At 48.8% G+C, this 23,960-nt stretch overlaps 1 protein-coding gene across 1 annotated transcript in view; it reads right to left on the reverse strand.

The window, feature by feature from the left end:
- Positions 1–23,960, reverse strand: part of RIF1 (replication timing regulatory factor 1) — a 270,093-nt gene that overhangs the window by 213,337 nt on the left and 32,796 nt on the right. The window contains 2 exon segments of the mRNA XM_030210901.1: positions 457–568; positions 23,358–23,509. Coding sequence (XP_030066761.1) covers positions 457–568; positions 23,358–23,509 — 264 coding nt within the window.

The following is a 23,960-nucleotide window of genomic DNA, read 5'->3' on the forward strand; positions in this document are numbered from 1 at the left end:
GCCCCCTGCATTCAAGTACTAGGTCACACATGACTTTTGTATGAGTTTCTTGGCCGAGTATTAGTGAGGTGGTTTGCTGTTATCTTTCCCAATCATCTTTAGCCCTCCAGCTAAAGTTGGATATTCATTTATTGAAAGTGGATGGATGGCCAAATTGGCCAGAGACCAGTTACCTGACAGAAATCACAGTGCTGGATTCAAGCTCGGGTCATGGGCATAGCAGGTAATCAATCTAAAAATTGCAACACAAGACCTCCTACGTACAAAGCCATAGTCTAGAGCATAGATAAACATTTCCTCAGACATTCAAAATATCTTTTCAGCTCACAACTTAAATATGCTGTTGGCATTCAGCCACTTTTTTTGCTGATCAGTAAATTATGTCTTTAGTCAATACAAATGACTGATGTTTCTTTACCCAAGTCTTGGTCAAGTTAAAAATGATTCTTACTCTACCTGTTTTGAGTACAGGAGTCGACAAACTTTGATTAGCTCCTCCACGTGGAGTTCCTTGAGGTACAGCAGGACAATCTACATTTAAAGTACTCTGGATCAATGGAGCACAAACCTATAGAAAAAATCCAAACAATAAAACCAATGGTATGTTAAACACAATAATTAGGGGCCTATTTACAAAACTGCAGTTAAGGTTTTATAGTTATTATGCAGCAATTGCAAAAATTTATGTACAATAAGTGCAAAACCTCTACAATAACTGTTGTAGGATTTAACTGTACAGGAAGAAGCTGGAAACTCCTACAACAGTTCAAAGGGATCATGGATCTTGTATACAGCCTGTGGTACAAAAAGTTGTTTAAATGCATATGCAAGTACTTTAATACAGAGAAAAATTATTTACCACTGGTTAACTGCATTGTACTATCTGCTACATTAATAGTTAATGTAGGAGCTACTTCACATTAACTAAGGTGCAGTCTCCTCATACATTCAACCACTTCCCTGCTAAGGTGCCATGTTAACTACCGATGCAACACTGCAGCTTAGTAAATATGCCCTTTATTTTAAAAGGAGTTACACTGATATACTGTAAAGGGTATGATACATACCTGTAGCAGTTGTTCTCCGAGGACAGCAGGCTGATTGTTCTCACGACTGGGTTGACGTCCGCGGCAGCCCCCACCAACCGGAAGAAGCTTCGCGGGACGGTCGGCACGCAGGCCACGCCCACCGCGCATGCGCGGCCGCCTTCCCGCCCGTGCGCGACCGCTCCCGCCAGTTGAATGACAAGCAATAAAATATGAAACACACAACTCCAAAGGGGAGGAGGGAGGGTAGGTGAGAACAATCAGCCTGCTGTCCTCGGAGAACAACTGCTACAGGTATGTATCATACCCTTTCTCCGAGGACAAGCAGGCTGCTTGTTCTCACGACTGGGGTATCCCTAGCTCTCAGGCTCACTCAAAACAATAACCCAGGTCAATTGAACCTCGCAACGGCGAGGGTACAACAGAAATTGACCTACGAAGAACAACTAACTGAGAGTGCAGCCTGACCAGAATAAATTCGGGTCCTGGAGGGTGGAGTTGGATTTACACCCCAAACAGATTCTGCAACACCGACTGCCCGAACCGACTGTCGCGTCGGGTATCCTGCTGGAGGCAGTAATGAGATGTGAATGTGTGGACAGATGACCACGTCGCAGCCTTGCAGATCTCTTCAATAGTGGCTGACTTCAAGTGAGCCACCGACGCTGCCATGGCTCTGACACTATGAGCCGTGACATGACCCTCAAGAGTCAGCCCAGCCTGGGCGTAAGTGAAGGAAATGCAATCTGCTAGCCAATTGGAGATGGTGCGTTTCCCGACAGCGACCCCTAGCCTGTTAGGGTCGAAAGAAATAAACAATTGGGCGGACTGTCTGTTGGGCTGTGTCCGCTCCAAGTAGAAGGCCAATGCTCTCTTGCAGTCCAATGTGTGCAACTGACGTTCAGCAGGGCGGGTATGCGGCCTGGGGAAGAATGTTGGCAAGACAATTGACTGGTTAAGATGGAACTCCGACACCACCTTCGGCAGGAACTTTGGGTGAGTGCGGAGCACTACTCTGTTGTGATGAAATTTAGTATATGGAGCATGAGCTACTAGGGCTTGAAGCTCACTGACCCTACGAGCTGAAGTAACTGCCACCAAGAAAATGACCTTCCAGGTCAAGTACTTCAGATGGCAGGTATTCAGTGGCTCAAAAGGAGGTTTCATCAGCTGGGTGAGGACGACGTTGAGATCCCATGACACAGTAGGAGGCTTGATAGGGGGCTTTGACAAAAGCAAGCCTCTCATGAATCGAACGACTAAAGGCTCTCCAGAGATGGCTTTACCTTCCACACGATAATGGTAAGCACTAATCGCACTAAGGTGATTCCTTACTGAGTTGGTCTTGAGGCCAGACTCTGATAAGTGCAGAAGGTATTCAAGCAGGTTCTGTGCAGGGCAAGAACGAGGTTCTAGGGCCTTGCTCTCACACCAAACGACAAACCTCCTCCACTTGAAAAAGTAACTCTTTTTAGTGGAATCCTTCCTAGAGGCAAGCAAGACCCGGGAGACACCCTCAGACAGACCCAACGCAGCGAAGTCTACGCCCTCAACATCCAGGCCGTGAGAGCCAGGGATTGAAGGTTGGGGTGCAGCAACGCTCCGTCGTTCTGCGAAATGAGAGTCGGAAAACACTCCAATCTCCACGGTTCTTCGGAGGACAACTCCAGAAGAAGAGGGAACCAGATCTGACGGGGCCAAAAGGGCGCTATCAGAATCATGGTGCCGCGGTCTTGCTTGAGCTTCAGTAAGGTCTTCCCCACCAAAGGTATGGGAGGATAAGCATACAGGAGGCCGGTCCCCCAATGAAGGAGAAAGGCATCTGACGCTAGCCTGCCGTGTGTCTGAAGTCTGGAACAGAACAGAGGCAGCTTGTGGTTGGTCTGAGAGGCGAAAAGATCCACCGAGGGGGTGCCCCACTCTCGGAAGATCTTGCGTACCACTCTGGAATGGAGCGACCACTCGTGCGGTTGCATGACTCTGCTCAGTCTGTCGGCCAGACTGTTGTTTACGCCTGCCAGGTACGTGGCTTGGAGAAGCATGCCGAACCGACACGCCCAACGCCACATACCGACGGCTTCCTGACACAGGGGGCGAGATCCGGTGCCCCCCTGCTTGTTGACGTAATACATTGCAACCTGATTGTCTGTCCGAATTTGGATAATTTGGCAGGACAGCCGATCTCTGAAAGCCTTCAGTGCGCTCCAGATCGCTCGGAGCTCCAGGAGGTTGATCTGCAGATCCTTTTCCTGGAGGGACCACAGACCCTGGGTGTGAAGCCCATCGACATGGGCTCCCCACCCCAGGCGAGATGCATCCGTCGTCAGCACTTTCGTGGGCTGCGGAATGTGGAATGGACGTCCCAGGGTCAAATTGGTCCGTATGGTCCACCAGAGCAGAGAAGTGCGGCAACTGGTGGAGAGGCGGATGACATCCTCTAGATTCCCGGTGGCTTGGAACCACTGGGAAGCTAGGGTCCATTGAGCAGATCTCATGTGAAGACGAGCCATGGGAGTCACATGAACTGTGGAGGCCATATGACCCAGAAGTCTCAACATCTGCCGAGCTGTGATCTGCTGAGACGCTCTGGTCTGCGAAGCCAGGGCCAAGAGATTGGTGGCCCTCGCTTCGGGAAGGTAGGCCTGAGCCGTCTGGGAATTCAGCAGCGCTCCTATGAATTCCAGAGACTGAGTTGGCTGGAGATGGGACTTTGGGTAATTTATCACAAACCCCAGCAGCTCCAGAAGTTGAATAGTGCACTGCATGGACCGGAGGGCTCCGGCCTCCGAGGTGTTCTTGACCAGCCAATCGTCGAGATATGGGAACACGTGCACTCCCAGCTTGCGTAGGTAGGCCGCTACCACCACGAGGCACTTTGTAAACACTCGTGGGGCAGAGGCGAGCCCAAAGGGCAGCACACAATACTGAAAGTGCCGTGCGCCCAGGCGGAATCTGAGATACTGTCTGTGAGCTGGCAGTATCGGGATGTGAGTGTATGCGTCCTTTAAATCCAGGGAACATAGCCAATCGTTTTTCTGAATCATTGGCAGAAGGGTGCCCAAGGAAAGCATCCTGAACTTTTCCTTGACCAGGAATTTGTTCAGGCCTCTCAGGTCTAGGATGGGACGCATCCCCCCTGTTTTCTTTTCCACAAGGAAGTACCTGGAATAGAATCCCTGCCCTTCCTGCCCGGGTGGTACGGGCTCGACCGCATTGGCGCTGAGAAGGGCGGAGAGTTCCTCTGCAAGTACCTGCTTGTGATGGGAGCTGAAAGACTGAGCTCCCGGGGGACAATTTGGAGGCAGGGAGGCCAAATTCAGGGCGTATCCGTACCGCACTATTTGGAGAACCCACTGGTCGGAGGTTATGAGAGGCCACCTTTGGTGAAAGAATTTTAACCTCCCTCCGACCGGCAGGTCGTCCGGTACGGACACTTGTAGGGCGGCTATGTTCCCATGGATCCAGTCAAAAGCCCGTCCCCGGCTTTTGCTGTGGAGGCGCAGGGGGCTGCTTAGGCGCACGCTGTTGACGGGAACGAGCGCGCTGGGGCTGTCCCTGTGCCTGACGAGGCCTTCGGGCCGGCTGGTTGTACCTACGCTTCGCAAAAGAATAGGGTGCAGCCTGCCGAGCCCGGGAAAAACGCCCGCCCGCGGGGGCGGGTGCTGAAGGCGCCCGGTGGGAGAGCTTGTCGAGAGCGGTTTCCCGCTGATGCAGTTGGTCAACCATCTGCTCGACCTTCTCGCCAAAAATATTATCCCCCCGGCAAGGGACGTCAGCCAGTCTCTGCTGGGTGCGGTTGTCCAGGTCAGAGGCACGCAGCCATGAGAGCCTGCGCATCACTATACCTTGGGCCGCAGCACGAGATGCCACGTCACAGGTGTCAAAAATCCCCCTGGACAGGAACTTTCTGCACGCCTTCAGCTGCCTGACCACCTCCTGATAAGGCCTGGACTGCTCCGGCGGGAGCTTATCGACCAGGTCCGCCAGCTGTTGCACATTGGTCCGCATGTGGATGCTCATATAGAGCAGGTAAGATTGGATGCGGGTCACGAGCATGGAGGATTGGTAGGCCTTCCTCCCAAATGAGTCCAGAGTGCGAGACTCCCGCCCCGGGGGCGCCGAGGCGGTATCCCTCGAACTCCGTGCCCTCTTGAGAGCAGAATCCACGACCGCTGAGTCATGGGGCAACTGGGGCCGCATGAGCTCTGGGTCAGAGTGGATCCTGTACTGGGACTCTGCTTTCTTGGGAATGGTGGGGTTAGTTAGTGGTCGCACCCAGTTCCGAAGCAGCGTCTCCTTCAGGACATTGTGCAGCGGTACCGTGGAGGACTCTCTAGGTGGTGATGGATAGTCGAGGACCTCGAGCATCTCGGCCCTCGGCTCTTCCACAGAGACCACGGGAAAGGGAATGCTTATAGACATATCCCGCACAAAGGAGGCAAAGGAGAGACTCTCAGGAGGTGAGAGCTTCCTCTCCGGTGACGGCGTGGGGTCCGAGGGAAGGCCCGTAGACTCCTCTGAGGAGAAATATCTCGGGTCCTCCTCTTCCCCCCATGAGTCCTCATCCTAGGTATCGGACATTAGCTCATGTAGCTGAGTCCGGTACCGGGCCCGGCTCGACGTCGAGGCACCAAGGTCTCGGTGTCGTCGAGCGGTGGACTCCCGCGCCGGCGGGGACGGAGCTCCCTCCATCGACGTCGACGGGGACTCCACCTGCGTGGCGGTCGAGACCGGCACCGCAAGCGGCGGCGGTGTCGACAGCCCCGGCGCCGGCACAGCCTGGCGCATCAGCCCTTCCAGGATCCCCGGAAGGATGGCTCTGAGGCACTCGTCCAGGCCCGCTGCCGGGAAAGGCGGTGGGGCCGGTAAGGGTGTCGGTGCCAGAAGCTGCTGGGGGCCAGGAGACGGCACCGAGGTGCCGGAACCCCGACGCGTCGGTACCTCCACCACCGACGGAGATCTCTCCTCTCTGCGATGACGCTTCGGCGTCGACTCCTCTTCAGGGTGCACCGAGGGCTCCCGGTGACTGCGCTTCTTATCTTTTTTCCGGTGCACGTCACCGGTGCCGGAGGGCATGGAGGAGGAGGAGGTCGATCCCCCTCGGTCTCGAGGTACCGGGTCCGACAGGGTTCGGTCCCGTGGCTCACGAGTTGAGGGAGTGACCGGGGCCGACTGCCCACGCGGCCTCTCAACCCCACTCTCACCGGCGGACCGGCGGGCCAACGGGACCTGTTCTCCTGGGGTCGCTGCCATCGGTGCCGATGTCTCGGGCATCGATACCGGTACCGAAGAACCGGCCTTCGATACCGATGCCGTCGAGGTCGACGTCGAGGGGCCGGCGCAAGTTCCAAAAAGACGGTCCCGCAGAACTTGCCTCGCAACCTGAGTCCGTTTCCGGAGACCGAGACACAAAGCGCACGACTTGAGATTGTGCTCCGGCCCGAGGCACTGGAGGCACCAAGCGTGGGTGTCGGTCTGCGAGATCGGCCGGCCGCAGCGACCACACTTTTTAAATCCACTCGGGACCTTCGAGGACATCGACGGAAAAATCGCGTCGGCGAAGTCAAAGTCGGCAATGGTGGCTAAAATCACACCACGAAAAAATCAACCGACCGAGCGGCCACTAGGCCGCAACGTGGCGTCCCCGCTAGAAAGCGAGGGAAAAGGGGGAGCGCGTGCTCCACACGCGCAAAAAGAAATTTCTTTTTTTTTTTTTAAAACAATACAAACAAAAAACAGAGGGAACCGAACGGTCCAAGCGACGATCCGCGTAAACGCGGTCGAAAATCCGGCGGCTGAACAGAGAGAGAGGCAAACGCACCACTCTCTCAGTCGCGGGAAAAAAGTAACTGGCGGGAGCGGTCGCGCACGGGCGGGAAGGCGGCCGCGCATGCGCGGTGGGCGTGGCCTGCGTGCCGACCGTCCCGCGAAGCTTCTTCCGGTTGGTGGGGGCTGCCGCGGACGTCAACCCAGTCGTGAGAACAAGCAGCCTGCTTGTCCTCGGAGAAAACTCTAGTCTCCCAAGATGTCAACTATAAGGACAAGTGAGATACTCTGAAGTTATCTGGAAGGCTCCCAGCCACAGCCAAATTTTCAGGATTACCACAATTGTACAGCGCTGCGTAACCCTAGTAGCGCTTTAGAAATGTTAAGTAGTAGTAGTAGTAGTGAATATGCATGAAAAGTTTGAATGCAATGGAGCTACTGCATACAAACCTATTTCATGAATAGTCACTAGAAATATCCTGAAAACCTAATTGCAGAAAGGTCCCTCGGGACAGGTTTGAGAATCACTACTCTAAAACTGAAAATATTTAATAGCAAATAAAGCCAGATGCTGGAGAGCTTAGGTGCTAACATGCAAAGCAAATGATACTTTCAAATATTTTTCTCCTCAAAATAATTCAGTAGGAAAGTCAAAAATCTCATGTTCTTATGTTCCATTCCTTTAAGGAATGAGGGAAGTAGTGCATCTGACCTGCTTTTGTCAAACTGATTTTGACAGGTGACACGGCCACTTCAGGGTTTCTCACACAGAAGCAACGGAATGCCCAAGCCACACCCACGCTCCGCCCAAGCCCCCTTTGATTACTTCACTGGATATGGTGACATAACCCCACCTCTTGTCCCAATTTACATAGAATCACCACTTTTGTATAGTCCCACCCGCAAGCCACACCTCTTTCTATGATGTCACAGAAAAGTGATGTCCATCACACCTTTTCTAAGTTAGCAGTGAGCACTGTACATATCACATCACTGCCTGTTTCACACTACTTGCCACCATCTTGGATGGGGTCACATGATGGAAAGTGATGCCAAACGCCCTCAACACCACCCTCTACAGCCTTGGAGGAATGTTTGCAGCTTAACTTTTTTCTCATAGGAAAGAAAATTTTAACCGTCAGACTTTTTTTTTTTTTTAATATGGTTTCCTTTCAAAAGGAAACCGTGCCATTTAAAATCACAGGTCTAATGATTTTAAATTGGATCGAGTCTTCAATTTGTTTTTCGCAACATGAAGCATCAGGCAGCAGACACAAGAAGCTGTTTTAAAATTAACTTTCACAAGAAACTATTTGGGGTCTGGCTCGTCGGGCTTTCATGCTGACTTGTAAAACTGCAAGAAAAGTCACGATCCCAGATCCCCTCTATCATCCTCTCAAGCACCGGTGTCAGGCAGATGATTTTTCTTTCAGGAAAGGAAAGTTGGGGTTTTTTTTTGTTTTGTTTAAACCTTTTAGGCTTTAAAACAGAGACAGAACGATGTGCAGCTTTCTGTGTGAGAATCCACAAGCAAAAAAGGGAAGGGGATTGGGAGTGGGTGTAGGCTGGCTGACCTCACACAGATGTCTTGAAAATAGGAGAGCTGAGAGAGGAGGGGGGTTGCAGGGAGATATGAGGGATTATGGTTTCTCACACAAAAAGCTGCACATCGCTCTGCCTCTGTCTGACACACTGGGGCTGATGAGGAAGAGGAAGGGGATCTGGGATCAAGCCTTTTCTTGCAGTTTTATAAGTCAGCATGTATTGAAAGCCTGACAAGGCAGACCCCCTATGGTTTCTTGTGAAAGTTAATCTTAAAACAACTTTTTGAATCTGCTGCTTGATGCTCCGAGTTGTGAAAAAACAAGGCCGGGGGGGGGGGGGGGGGGTGCAAAAAACAAAACTAAGGACACAATCCAATTTAAAATTGTTAGAGCTGCTATTTAAACAGTATGGTATCCTTTCAAAAAAAATAAAATTAAAAAAAGAAACAGTTAGTCCAAAGACTAAAATGCCTATTTTTTTTCCTATGAGAAAATTAAGCTGCAAGCATTCCTCCAAGGCTGTAAAGGGCAGAGTTGTGGGCGTTTGATGTCACTTCCCTTCACGTGACCCCATCCAAGAGGGTAGACAGCAGAGTAAAACAGGGAGCCGCCATCTTGGAAAAAGGGGTGTAGCTAAGATATCACCAAAGGGTAGGGCTTGGGGTTATGCAAAAAGGGTGGGCTTGGGCGGGGCTGACACCATTTCTGGTGATGTCAAGGAACAGGGAGTGGGCAGGGCTTGGGCGTGTTCTCGCTTCTGATTGGTTGAGAACCTAAACGTGGGTGTGCCACCTGTCAAAATCAATTAGTTTGACAAAAGCAAGTGAGATACACTACTGAGGGGTGCAAATTTCAAATCCATTTCTATTGGGAAATAATTTAACCACAGAAATGAGTAATCTTAAAATTGTTCACCTTTGTGCAGGCGAAAGTTTGCATGGAACAAAATACATTTACCTGCATTTAACGGAGGCATTCTCAGGAACAGGATTAGTATCGTTTATAGCTTATTATTTACTATACCGTTACTTATTGCTAGCAAAACAGAACGGTTTACATGGAAGAAAAAATATTTAAAACATATAAAAACACTCATAACAACATCTAGGAAATCCAACAATTGATAGGAAAGTATAAGGCTTGTAACGTGCATAGTTTACAATTTTGGGGGGGGGGGGTGGAAAAAGTACTCACAGAAAAAGGAGACGACAGTTCCTGTAAACACCTACACTTTGAAAATTAGTGCAAAGTCCATCTCAAGGAGTATAGCCATATGCATGAATTAAAAACAGACACAAAGTGAAGAGGAAGCAAGGTCACCATGACAGATGGTGGCTTGAGCCCTTAGCTTCTTGCTCCCTGGACCTAATCAGTCGAATATCTCAGGCAGTGGAAGAGTAGCCTAGTGGTTAGAACACCGCTCTTGACATCCAGAGATGGCTGGTTCAAATCCCACTGCTGTTCCTTGCGATCTTGGGCAAGTCACTTAACCCTCCATTACCTCTCAGGTACAAACTTACGATTGTGAGCCCTCCAGAGGCAGGGAAATACCTAGTACACCTGAATGTAACTCACCTTGAGCTGCTACTGAAAAGACCTGAGCAAATCTAAATAAAATAAAAATATCATGGGGCTTCTTTTGCCGCATTTATCAATTGGGTGACTTATTCATTAGTGTGGACTTGGATAAGTTCAGCAGGACAGGCTCTGCACCCAAAGGTGACCAACATGGTGGATGGTCAGTGTGTAACAGGAACAGAACTGAGTCAAGTAAAGTCTCTGGGTCCTGAAAGGGATGCAACCCTAGATCCAGAGGGAGAAGTCAGTACCAGGTTGCGCAAATTTAAGATGATATCAAAGCCATTCAAAATGAACTTGCAATGCAGGGAGCAGACCTCAAATAAGAAATCACAGACCTAGGCCTCAGAATCGAGGATACTTCACCAGAGAGTGGAAAAGCACTCCGAGACTCTTACAATTCTAGATAAATATGTTGGCGGGAGGATTGTGAAAAATTACAAGCGGACCTTACGAGACTGGGAGACTGGGCGTCTAAATGGCAGATGACGTTTAATGTGAGCAAGTGCAAAGTGATGCATGTGGGAAAGAGGAACCCAAACTATAACTACGTCATGCAAGGTTCAGCGTTGGGAGTCACGAACCGAGAAAGGGATCTAGGTGTCATCATTGATAATACGTTGAAAACGTATGCTCAATGTGCTGCTGCGGCTAGGAAAGCAAACAGAATGTTAGGTATCATTAGGAAAGGGATTGAAAACAAAAATAAGAATATTATTCTGCCATTGTATCGCTCCACGGTGCGACTGCACCTCGAGTATTGTGTTCAATTCTGGTCGCCGCACCTCAAAAAAGACAGAGGCTCATTTTCAAAGCACTTAGCCTTACAAAGTTCCATAGTAACCTATGGAACTTTGTAAGGCTAAGTGCTTTGAAAATACGCCTCATAGTGGAATTGGAAAAGGTGCAGAGAAGGGTGACAAAGATGATACAGAGGATGGGACGACTTCCCTATCAGGATAGGCTGAAGAAGCTGGGGCTCTTCAGCTTGGAGAAAAGGCAGCTGAGGGGAGATATGATAGAGGTCTATAAGATAATGAGTGGAATGGAACAGGTCAATGTGGAGCGTCTGTTTACGCTTTCCAAAAATATTTATTACATTTGTACCCCGCATTTTCCCACAGATAGCAGGTTCAATGTGGCTTACATAGTAAATAGAATTACAAAGTCTTGAAGGAGAATATTACAAGTTCTAGTAAACAAAGTGATAGTGGGGTTTTGAGGATATGTGAGTTGAACATGGAGAGGTAAACAAAGATAGGATGAGCAAAAGGAAAAGAGCTTGGGAGAGGTAAGGAGTAGGAAGGATGGAGAGGAAAAGATTAAGGGATGAGCATAAGGCGATTGGGAGACATGGTCTAAGGTATAATAATTGTCAGGACAGGAATCATGTGGGTGGGGTTAAAAGTTAAGTTGGGTCATTAGGGTAAACTTTCTTGAAGAGATGGGTCTTCAACATTTTTCTAAAGGGTAGATGGTCGCTGATTGTACAGATGGATCTTGGCAGCAAGGGGGCATGTGATGAAGCTGCAGTGTGGTAAATTTAAAATGAATTGAAGGAAATTTTTCTTCACTCAACGTGTAGTTAAACTCGAATTCACTGCAGGAAAAGGTGGTTAAGGCGGTTAACTTAGCGGACTTCAAAAAAGGGTTGGACGGCTTGGCTTCCTGGAGGAAAAAGCCATAGAATGTTATTGAATGGACGAGGGAATACAGTATTTCTAGGATGGGCGGGACAAATTGCTTGTTCTTTTGGCCGCTGTCGGTGACAGGGTGCTGGGCTCGATGGACCCTTGGTCTGTCCCAGCATGGCGATGCTTATGTACTTATATGATTTACTTAGGCAGAAAGAACTTTTAAAAGCTCATTGGGAGGAAGAGCTAGAATGTAATTTACAGATCAGGAATGGACCACTGCTTACAAAAACACTTTTCACCTCTCCATTTTAGCCAATCTGGTTGAAAATAGAGTAAAATTACTTTATAGGCGGTACCACTCCCCCTCCCATATAGCTTATTTCATTCCCAATGCAGAAAATAAAGGCTGGAGTGTGTGTTGGAGGGTATGTACATACATATGTTGTGGGAATGCCCCTGAATCAAGCAAATGTGGGGAAAAGTGTGCAAAGCTATTCTCTGATATGTTCTGTTCCTATTTTAGCTGACCCAGGTTTTTTCTTGATCCATATACCATTTTAACATTCCTTAGGATGTTGCCCTGTCTGGCATCTACATTGCGCGAAGTGGCAGGACACTGGTGTTTGATAATTATTCCTAAAATGACCTGACCGAGGAGTGTCCTGTGGGATGGATATTAGAGTAAACTTACCTCCCAGAAATGAGGCAGAGTAGAAGCATTTGACAAGAAATGGACTCCCATTTTGGAGTGGTATCAACGCTCATAGATTTAGGACTCTTCACTATGTATTTATCCGATTAGATTCTTTGGGCTTTTTTTTTATATTTCAATCAAGGCATAACAAAACACAACGCATAAAAATACAGCATCATACAAAGATACAATACCAACGTTGGTCACAGGCAGTTAAAGGTATATCAAACCTCAGAAAAAAATAATATCACTCCCCCCCCCCCCCCCCAAACAAACCATGGCTCGAGTGGTCACAGCTTAGCTTTCATGGGTCCCCATATCTTTGTCCATTTTGGAAGTGACCAGCGCCAAACTGTAAGATACTCCATGTCATAAATATATCACAGCTTACATAACCATTTACTCACAGAGGATACCCCAGTTGTTTTCCATGAAGCTGCAAGAACCAACCGAGCAGTGCCGGCAAAAACAAATCAGTGCTGATCTAGTGACGGGATACCCAGGAATTGCGCAAGAAAATACCCAGATCACAAAGGACCAGTAATCCAGTAAGCAATTTAATTTGAAAACGGACACTTTTCCAAAAAGCCTGAGCCTTAGGACAGTCCATCAAATATGAAACATGGTTCTAAAACCTGAACAGTCTCGCCAACATTGAGGAGAAAATGTAGGGTACCATTGGTGCACCTTGACCAGTGTAAGATACCAGCGGTATAACATTTTAACATGATTTTCCCAAATATGAAATGACACTGCCAGCTTAGGCAATAAAACCTCAATGGACAATCACTCAACATCAGCATAGTCCACACCTAAGTCCTTACCCCACTGAACCCTATGGGCAGCGCCAGGTGGATCCAATTCAACCAGCAATCTATACAAAGTGGGTATGGTAAAATTATGTATAATCATACCTGATAATTTTCTTTCCATTAATCATAGCTGATCAATCCATAGACTGGTGGGTTGTGCCCATCTACCAGCAGGTGGAGATAGAGAGCAAACTTTTGCCTCCCTATATGTGGTCATGTGCTGCCGGAAACTCCTCAGTATGTCGATATCAAAGCTCCATCCGCAGGACTCAGCACTTAGAGAATTACACCCACGAAGGGACACTCTGCCCAGCTCACCACCGCCGAAACGGGGGAGGGGAATTAACCCAGCTCATCCCCACACAAGTGGGGGAGGGGAATCCGTCCAGCTCATCCCCGCGGAGCGGGGGAGGGACACCACACCCGCCGATGCGGGGGGATCTGGCTTATCCTGCAACCGCAACCGCGGGAGGAGCTGACTGACCCTAACACCGCCGAAGCGGGAGGGGTACAAAGCTGCCCTACAGCCGCACGAAGCGGGAGGGAGTGCCGGCAGAATTTATGTCTCAATCCAGCCCCGTAAAACGGAGGGGAGAGGAATGCAGCAGCTCACTGTAACACAAAGTCGTCTCAACTCTTGAAGAATCCAAGTGAAAGAAGAACTTGAACACGAAGTCCTCCTGAAGTAACTGAAGGCTAAACTTGAACCTAAAATTCAACCAGAATATAAACAGTACAGATATCTGGGAGGGGCTATGGATTGATCAGCTATGATTAATGGAAAGAAAATTATCAGGTATGATTATACATAATTTTACCTTCCATATCATCAAGCTGATCAATCCATAGACTGGTGGGATTACCGAAGCAGTACTCACCCAGGGCGGGACATAGAAATCCCTGACCTCAACACTGAAGCTCCAAACCGGGCCTCCGCCCGTGCAGCCACAGTCAAACGGTAATGCTTGGAGAATGTATGAGCCGAAGCCCACGTTGCCGCCTTGCATATCTCTTCCAAGGAGACGGATCCGGCCTCTGCCATCGAGGCCGACTGAGCTCTTGTGGAGTGAGCCTTCAGCTGGATAGGCGGCACCTTCCCCGCGGCCACATAAGCCGCTGCAATGGCTTCCTTGACCCATCTTGCCACTGTAGGCTTAGCAGCCTGCAGACCCTTACGAGGACCTGCAAACAGGACAAACAGATGATCCGATTTCCGGAAATCATTGGTCACTTCCAAGTATCTGATGATGACTCGTCTCACATCCAGATATTTAAGAGCGGAGTACTCCTCTGGGTAGTCCTCCCTACGAAAGGAAGGGAGACAGAGCTGCTGATTCACATGGAAGCGAGAACCAATCTTGGGCAGGAAGGAAGGCACTGTGCGAATAGTCACTCCTGCCTCAGTGAACTGCAGAAAAGGCTCTCGACATGAGAGCGCCTGGAGCTCGGAAACTCTTCTGTCTGAAGTGATAGCCACCAAAAAGACTGCTTTCAACGTCAGGTCTTTCAGAGATGCCCTCGACAAGGGTTCCAAAGGCGGCTTCTGCAATGCTCTTAGCACCAGGTTGAGATTCCACGCAGGCACCACTGAGTGCAGAGGAGGGCGCAGGTGATTAACTCCCTTGAGAAAGCGCACCACATCTGGCTGCGAAGCCAGGGAAGCACCCTTCAGGCGGCCCCTGAAGCAAGCCAGAGCCGCTACCTGGACTTTAAGGGAACTGAGCGACAGGCCTTTCTCCAGACCTTCTTGCAGGAACGCCAACACTGAAGAAATTGGAGCAGTGAAGGGAGAAAGTGAGCCTGCTTCACACCATGCTGCAAAGATACGCCAAACCCTGGCGTAAGCAGTAGAAGTAGAGCGCTTCCTCGCTCTCAGCATAGTGGCGATGACCTTGTCTGAGAAGCCCTTCTTCCTCAGACGCTGCCGCTCAATAGCCAGGCCGTAAGACCAAAGGGAGAGGGATCCTCCATCACCACGGGACCCTGATGTAACAGGCCCTGCTCCACTGACAGCCGCAGAGGATCGTCGACTGAGAGCCTGAACAAGTCCGCATACCAGGGACGTCTGGGCCAATCCGGACCCACCAGGATTACCCTGCCGGGATGCTTTGCCACCCGGTCTAGCACCCTGCCCAACATGGGCCAGGGCGGGAACACATAGAGGAGCTCTTGTGTCGGCCACTGTTGGAGAAGAGCATCTACTCCCAGGGATCGAGGGTCCCGTCCTCTGCTGAAAAAGCGCGGCACTTGGCCATTGGCCGATGACGCCATCAGATCTAGGCTCGGCTGGCCCCAGCGCTTCGTGATGTCCAAGAACGCCTGAGCAGATAGTTGCCACTCTCCGGGCTCCAAAGTATGGCGACTGAGAAGTCCGCCTTGACATTCATGACTCCGGCAATGTGGGCCGCTGAAAGCTGTTCCAGGTTCGCTTCCGCCCACTGGCAAAGACTCATAGCCTCCTTGGCTAGAGGGGCGCTCTGGTACCTCCCTGGCGGTTGATATAGGCCACAGCCGTGGCATTGTCCGACAGGACCCTTACAGGCTTCAACACCAGTACCGGGATGAACGCCAATAACACCAACCGAATGGCTCTGAGTTCCAGGAGGTTGATAGACCACTTGCCTCTGCAGGAGACTAGAGCCCCTGCGCTGTCCTTCCCAAGCAGTGGGCTCCCCAGCCCATCAAAGAGGCGTCTGTCGTGATGACAATCCACTCCGGGGTCACCAGAGGCAATCCTGCAGACAACTTGTCTGTCTGCGTCCACCAGCTCAGCGCCTTGCGCACTGCTGGGTCCACGGGAAGGCGCACAGCATAATCCTCCGACATCGGAGTCCAGCGCAGCAGCAGAGATAGCTGTAGTGGTCTCATATGAGCCCTGGCCCAGGGCACTACTTCCATCGTGGCCGTCGTAGAGCCCAACAGCTGCACGTAGTCCCAAGCCCGAATAGGAGAGGCTACTAGGAACTAGTCCACCTGAGCCTGAAGCTTGACAATCCGATTGTCTGGCAGGAACACTCTGCCCACTTGGGTGTCGAATCGAACTCCCAGATACACCAGGGACTGAGTCGGGCGCAGCTGGCTCTTCTTCCAGTTGATGATCCATCCCAGGGAGCTCAAAAGAGCAACTACCCGGTCCATAGCTTTGCCGCACTCTGCATAAGAGGGGGCTCGGATCAACCAGTCGTCCAGATAAGGATGGACTTGTACTCCTTCCTTTAGCAGGAAGGCCGCTATGACCCCCATTACTTTGGAAAAGGTCCGCGGAGCAGTAGCCAACCCGAAAGGGAGGGCTCTGAACTGGAAGTGTCGTCTCAGGACTGTAAAACGCAGAAAGCGTTGGAGAGGAGGCCAGATGGGAATATGCAGGTACGCTTCCTTGATGTCCAAGGAAGCCAAGAACTCTCCTGCCTACACTGCCGCTATAACAGAGCGGAGAGTCTCCATGCGAAAGTGCCTCACTTTCCAGGCCCGATTGACCCCTTTGAGGTCGAGGATAGGCCGGACAGAACCTCCTTTCTTTGGAACCACAAAGTAAATGGAGTAACGTCCCTTGCCAATCTGATTTTTTGGCACCGGAACGACCGCACCCAGGCGGATCAGGTTGTCCAAGGTCTGCTGCACTACCACAGCTTGACCGGAGACTTGTAGGGAGAGAGTACAAACCCGTCTCTTAAGGGTTGGCAGACCTCTAGCTTGTAGCCGTCTCTGATGACTTCCAGCACCCACGCGTCTGAAGTTATAGTGGTCCACTCGCCCAGAAACGAGGACAGCCGTCCTCCAATCTGCACTGGGGCGTGGACCAAGGCCCCGTCTTTGGGTACGAGACCCTGGGGGAGGACCGGAGGGAGCACCTCCGGGACGGCGGTCTCTGCGAAAGGAATGCTGCTTGGGGGAGAAATTCCTCTTGAAGGAAGAGGGGGCAGAGGAACCCGACTTGCCCGGGCGGTATGGAGGTATCGGGACGAGTACTAACCCGAGCCCTGACCTCTGGTAATTTCTTGCCCTTAGACGTGCCGAGATCGGTCACGATTTTGTCCAGCTCGACCCCAAAGAGCAGCTTGCCTTTAAAAGGCAATCTAGCCAGGCGGGATTTAGAGGCGTGGTCAGCAGACCAATGTTTCAGCCAAAGCCACCGCCGCACAGAGACTGTCTGAGCCATGCCTTTAGCTGAGGCTCTCCAGACATCATACAGCAAGTCTGCCAAATAGGCTAAGCCCGATTCCAGGGCCGGCCAATCAGCCCTCAAGGAATGATCCGAGGGGGAAGCCCGCTGCACCATAGTCCGGCACGCCCTGGCCACATAGGAGCCGCAAACTGAGGCCTGCAAACTTAAAGCAGCTGCCTCCAAGGACGACCTTAAGGCCGCCTCCAATCTTCTGTCTTGGGCGTCCTTTAGGGCCGTGCCACCTTCCACCGGCAACGCCGTTTTCTTAGTCACCGCAGTGATTAAAGAATCCACGGTAGGCCACCGATAGGCCTCACGTTCACTCACAGCCAAAGGATAGAGGCGGGACATAGCCCTAGCCACTTTAAGGCTCGTTTCCGGGACATCCCATTGAGCCGCAATTAAGGTGTGCATGGCATCATGCACGTGGAAGGTTCTAGGCGGGCGCTTCGTCCCCAGCATAATGGCAGAGCCAACAGGGGCTGAGGGAGAGACGTCCTCCGGAGAGGAAATCTTCAAAGTGTCCATGGCCTGTAACAACAGGTTGGGCAAATCCTCTGGGCTAAAAAGCCGCGCTGCAGAGGGGTCATCCGCTCCATCCGAGCGGGGATCTATCTCCTCCAAGGAATCCGCAAAGGATCGTTGGGAGACCTCAGACACGCTGCCCTCATCTACATCGGAGGAGACAAAAGTCCTCCAAGGCCTGGAAATCAACCCGAGGGCGTTTACCTCTGGGAACCTCAACCTCTTTATCAGAAGAGGAAGCAGGGGCAGCGTTTTGCATGAGGAAAGCCTGATGCAGCAGCAAAACAAACTCGGGGGAGAAACCCCCCAGACTGTGCACTTCCGCAGCCTGGGCAACAGCCCTAGACGCACTCTCAACCGGCGCTCGCAATAGCGGGGGAGAGACATGCTGCGCATCCAAAATGGCGTCCGGCGCGAAACTCCGTGAAGGAGCCGCGCGGGAAGAACGGCGCTTAACTTTAGCCGCTTTTGTGCCGTCGCCCAAATTAAGGGCGTTCATGGCATTAATGTCTCCAACCTCAAGGGCGGCCCCGAAGAAGCCGTCCGAGCCGCGTGGCCGGCCAAGATGGCGGAGGCGAGGAGCGGGGGATGGGCGTTTATGGCGGGAAAAAACCGCCACGCCGGAGGAACGACCGGGACATTCATCGGTCACTAAACTATCACCCATCAAGGGCGAATCAGGTTGTAAAACCCCCGCATCCCCTCTAGAAGCGCTCCAGCGATCCGGGGAGCGACCCTTTGCGCCCTCGCCCTCCGACGCCATTGCCACGAGGAGAAGAATCGGGGAACCCCCTGCCCGCTATAAAAAGGTAAAATTACCTGCTTGCCGCTCCGAGCTGTAACGAACTGGTGTCCCAGTGAGTAGCTGCAATGAACGTTTAAAGAAACGTCGAATTAAACGCCTTTAAAGACGTTTAAAAATTTTTTTTTTTTTTTTTTTTTTTTTTAAACGGAGCCAGCGGGAGGGGGGAGAAAAGGAGGGACCTGGCACCACCAGGTTTGCACTTGCTCAAAAGAGCCCTCAACCCCAGGCCTCAACAAAACCTAAGGATTAGGCTTGGAGGCCTAGCCAGAGCTGCTGCTGTGTGTGACCACCACCTGCTGAGATAGAGAACATACTGAGGAGTTTCCGGCAGCACATGACCACATATAGGGAGGCAAAAGTTTGCTCTCTATCTCCACCTGCTGGTAGATGGACACAACCCACCAGTCTATGGATTGATCAGCTTGATGATATGGAAAGTTAAATTACACAGACATTCTATTAAAAAAAAAAAACAGATCAGACCTCATCACCCCCAGGGGATTATAAACTAAAACAGAAATTCAAACTCCCCCCCTTCCCCCAGACAATACCAATAGTTCACCAATGTCACCTCTGAACAACATAATTTCAAGTCTAAATTCATAATCAAAACCCCACCTCCTCTCTTGTACTTTTTACCAATAGCCTGCCAGGCAGCATCGATTCATCACAACTTTATCAGTACTCAAGAACCACTATTCTAATCATCAAATCTCATTTCTTAAATCGTATCACAAAATCACTACAAGTTTATTCTTAACTGACCTGGAATTCACCAGACCAATCTGCAATAAAGCCAACTGCAAAACTCTCCCATGCACCAAATCCACAGAATCTCCCCTTCCCTACTACCACCTCTATATTGCTCATACTAATCACCCAAAGCTCACACTCTCATTCTCCCTACAAAATAAACCACCCCACAAACCTCCTTCAACACAATCTTCCGCCCCTTCTCCCAAGACATCCCAAAGGACATCCCTAAGGTACAACCAGCTCCTTGATTACGCTCCTTCATCAGTGCGAATAGAAGGCGCCCGCTACTCCAGTGCCTTGCACCTCCAGCGCTGGACTGGGCCTTCACCCTGTGCTCGGAGTGACGTCATGCACAGTGCAAAGCTAGCTCTGACCCAAACCCAGCCAGCTGATGAAATCACATGGAAGGCTCCCAAATTGGTGACCCAGGGAGAAAACAGCAGGCAAACTGGAGCAGCAGGAACTCAACGCAGAGATGACACAAGCAAACAAACATTCTCCTCTCTGGCGCTGGACTGGGCCTCTTCACCCCGTGCCCCAAATTTCCCAAAGCAACTGAAGGTCTGTGTTAAAGCTGGAGGTGGACATGCTGAGCATTCACAGTGACTGCGAAATTCTCTCAAATTGTTAATTGCATCATTGGAATGACATTATTTTACTCTGTTTTAGCTCAAACATACAGAAGACAAGACTGCCGCTGAAAATGTAGCTGGAAAGCAATGACCACAACCGCTCACAGTCTAAGCAACAAAGTTCATGATCTGCATACTCTGACGGTACAGTCAAATTTAGATATTATTGATATCATGGAGACATAGTTCAATGACTCCCATGAATGGGATACAAATGTACCAGGCTATAATCTATTTAAGGAAGGCTAGAGATGGTCGAAAAGGTGGAGGAGCAGTTCTATATGTGAGAAACAATATCAAAGTGACTGACAAACATAGGGCCTGGTGAAAGGAAGATGCGATATGGATCGCCTTGAAAAGAGAAGATGGAACCTCTATCCACATGGGTGTTGTCTACAGACCTCCGACACAATCGGAGCAGCTTGATAAAGATCTGGTTGCAGATGTCCAAAAGCTGGGAAAGAAAGAGGAAAGTGCGTCTAATGTCAGAGAGGGTGCCCAACTGGGCAGTAGTGTTCATCAAACGGTTTGGTTTGATATAACAGCTAAAGTAGATTTCAAACACGCTAACTTCAGTAAAATTGGGGGGGGGGGGGGGGGGGGGGGGGGAGGTTACCTGAAGAAAAAGCTGATGGGAAGGGAAGACATACGAGAAGTGGAAATACAGAGGTCCAGGATGAAAGGAGCTATTAAAATGGCTACTGACCTTTACAAGAGGAGAGTAAATAAAAGCAAGAAAATAGGAAACCAATATGGTTCTACAAACAAGTGGTTGAGAAAATAAAGGCAAAAAAAAAAAAAAAAGGAGTCCTTCATGAAATACAGGAAAGCTCAAAAAGAGGAACACAGAAAAAGAAAACAGGATCAACTTGAAAGAAGCCACGAGGGAGATACGTCTAGCAAAAGCAGAGCAAGAACAAATAGCTAGAAATGTAAAGAAGGGAGACAAGAACTTTTTTCAGATATATTAGTGAAAGAACGGAAGGTTAAAAATGGAATTGTAAGACTGAAAGATGCTATGGACGGCTATAAGGAGAGCAATGAGGAAAAAGCCAAGCGTATTAAACAAATACTTCTGTTCTGCATTCATGGAAGAAAATACTGCAGAAGAAGAATGTGTTTATGAAACAACTTGAAAAACTGAAGGTGGACAAAGACATGGGACCAGATGAGATTCATCCCAGGATAGATATTAAGGTACCTTAAAGAAGTTCTGGTGGGTCCTCTTAAAGATTTGTTTAATAAATCCTTGGAGACGGGAAAGGTTTCACAGAACTGTAAAAGAGCAGATATGGTCCCTCTTCATAAAAGTGGCAACAGAGAAGTGGGAATACTACAGGCTAGGAAGCCTTACTGCAGGTTATTGGAAAAGTAATGGAAGCGTTGCTGAATGAAAGAATAGTGAATTTCCTGGAATCCAATGGGTTAAAAGATCTGAGGCAACATGGTTTTACCAAAGGTAAATCATACTAAATGAATTTGATTTAATTCTTTGACTGGGCGACCAGAGAATGTGCGCTAGATGTAATCTAGGAACTGGTTGACAGACACCAGAGGGTGGCGGTCAATAGAATTCACTTGGAAGGAAAGGTGAGTAACGGAGTGCCTCAAGGACTGGTGCCAATTCTGTTCAATATATTGGTGAGTGACATTGCCATAGGGATAAAAGATAAGGTTTGCCTTTTTGCAGATGAAACCAAAATTTGAAATAGAGTGAACACCCAAGAGGGAATGGAAAACATGAAAAGGGATCTGCAAAAGTTAGAAGAATAGTCTAATGTTTGGCAATTAAAATTTAATGTAAAGAAGTGCAAAGTGATACATTTGGAGAGTAGAAATCCAAGGGAGATGCATGTCCTAGGAGGTGACAGGTTAATATGGGGTGACTTTGGGGTTATGGTGTCCGTGGTTCTTAAAGCAACAAATCAATGTGACAAGGCGGTGGCCATTGCCAGAAAGATGCTAGGTTGCATCAGAGGTGTAACCAGCAGAAGAAAGGAGGTGTTGATGTCCCTGTACAAGTCGCTGGTGAGGCCCCACCTGGAGTACTGTGTTCAGTTTTGGAGGCCGTATCTTGCTAAGGACGTAAAAAGACTAGAAGTGGTCAAAATGATATGGGGCTTGCACCAAAAGATGTATGAGAAGAAACCGGTAGACCTGAATATCTACTGCCTAGAGGAAAGAAGGGACAGGGGAGATATGATACAGACATTTAAATACTTGAAATATATTAATCTTTTCCAGAAAAGGTGAAATGGTAAAACTAGAGAACATGAGCTGAGGTCGCGAGTTGGAAAACTTAGGAGTAATGTCAGAGAATTCTTTTTCACAGAGAGGGTAGTTGATGCCTGAACACCCTCACGAGGGAGGTGGTAGAGACAAAAACGGTAATGGAATTCAAAAAGGCGTGGGATAAATATAGAATTTTTTTAAAAAAACTTAAATGGGTGCGTGTGTGGATGTGAGCGACGAGTGGATGGTGACTCCAGCTGTCAAGGACTAAGGCTGGTGCCAGACTTTGTACATGGCAATCCAGTTTAGGATGGGCTCTAAAGTACTTCAATGGCAACTTCATCAGCTGAAACCAAGGAGAGTGCTGGGCAGACTTTAGTCTGGGTCCCACAAATAAGACTAATTTGGATAGGCTGGAGTGAACTTTGTCAGCAACTCCAGTAGTTGGAACATAAGGACAAAGCCAAGCAGACTTCTATGGTCTATGTCTCAGAAACACCAAAGAAAGACCATGATCAAGTATATAATATCAGATTCATTATTGATTTAATGATGAATTGATTACTGTTGAGCAGAACTGGATGGACCGTATCTGCCGTCACTTACTATGTTACATTTTTAACATGCAAAAATCACTAGGTAGTAACGCTAAAATGTCAGTATCAACATAGCTTATGATAATTAAATGTTTAATAGTAATGAACAAGTATGAAAACTAAATATATTGAGATTCAAAGCGGTTGCTGAGGAAACAGCAAAAAACTTAGGAAGAATTTTTTTTTTGCCTCACCCTGTATATGTGACCATCTATGTCACCAGAAATAGCTTCTCCTAAAGCACTTAATAAAAACCACTCAGAGTTCATTTTTATTGCACAGGAGCTTAGAAAATCGTAGATTAGATAAAGTGTGGCACTCAAACTTGTTTTTTTTATTTGGACCCATGACTTGAAAATCAGCCACAACATTTTAGATCCATGAAGGTCATATACTAGCTAAAGACTGAAGCTACATGGACTAGGCTTTTTTTTTCCCATCCAGTTAGGGGAGCTACACAGGTTGTAATGATATAGAAACTAAAATGCTTCACAAAGACAAAAACAAAATCATCCATTAGATAATTGGCATGCTTTACCATAAATGGTCACCTGGCTCAGTTTCATTACCTGTTCAAAGTTCACAGAAAGCTGAGGTCCAAGTCTCATAAGTAAGTACCACCAGACCTCCAATTTTGTCAATGCCAAAGACTCCGTTCTCACATGGATTGAACTCAAAGGCTGCATTAGCAACTTCAGTCTCTTTGAGCTGCTCAAGATGTCTTGACACAAAACACAAGAATTTGTCATTACATGTGGACATCAGTGCAATTCTGCAGCAGAGATTACATTTCAATGTTTTCATATGCTGTACTGTCAAAGATTAATTTCAACTCTTAACTAGACTTGTTGGCTCTTACTAGGGAAAGAGAAGGTACTTGCATTTAATAAATGTAAACTGCTTTAGTTGTACCAGAGGCAGTATTTTTGCAGATAATATCCACCCTTCCTTCTCTTTTGAGTTGCCAAATAAGCCAATATATATCCAAATCCATGCATCCTTTTATCTAAATTAAATACTACCTTAGATTATAATGACTAACTGAGCTATCTGTTCCAACAAGCAAAAGATAACATCCCACCTACTTTATAGACTCAACATATAAAAAACACCACCAAGCATTGGACATTGATGATCCCTTGCCTAAGCATAGGAAAACTTTTTCAAATATT

Source organism: Microcaecilia unicolor, chromosome 7 (genome assembly GCF_901765095.1).
Source record: "Microcaecilia unicolor chromosome 7, aMicUni1.1, whole genome shotgun sequence".
Taxonomy (NCBI): domain Eukaryota; kingdom Metazoa; phylum Chordata; class Amphibia; order Gymnophiona; family Siphonopidae; genus Microcaecilia; species Microcaecilia unicolor.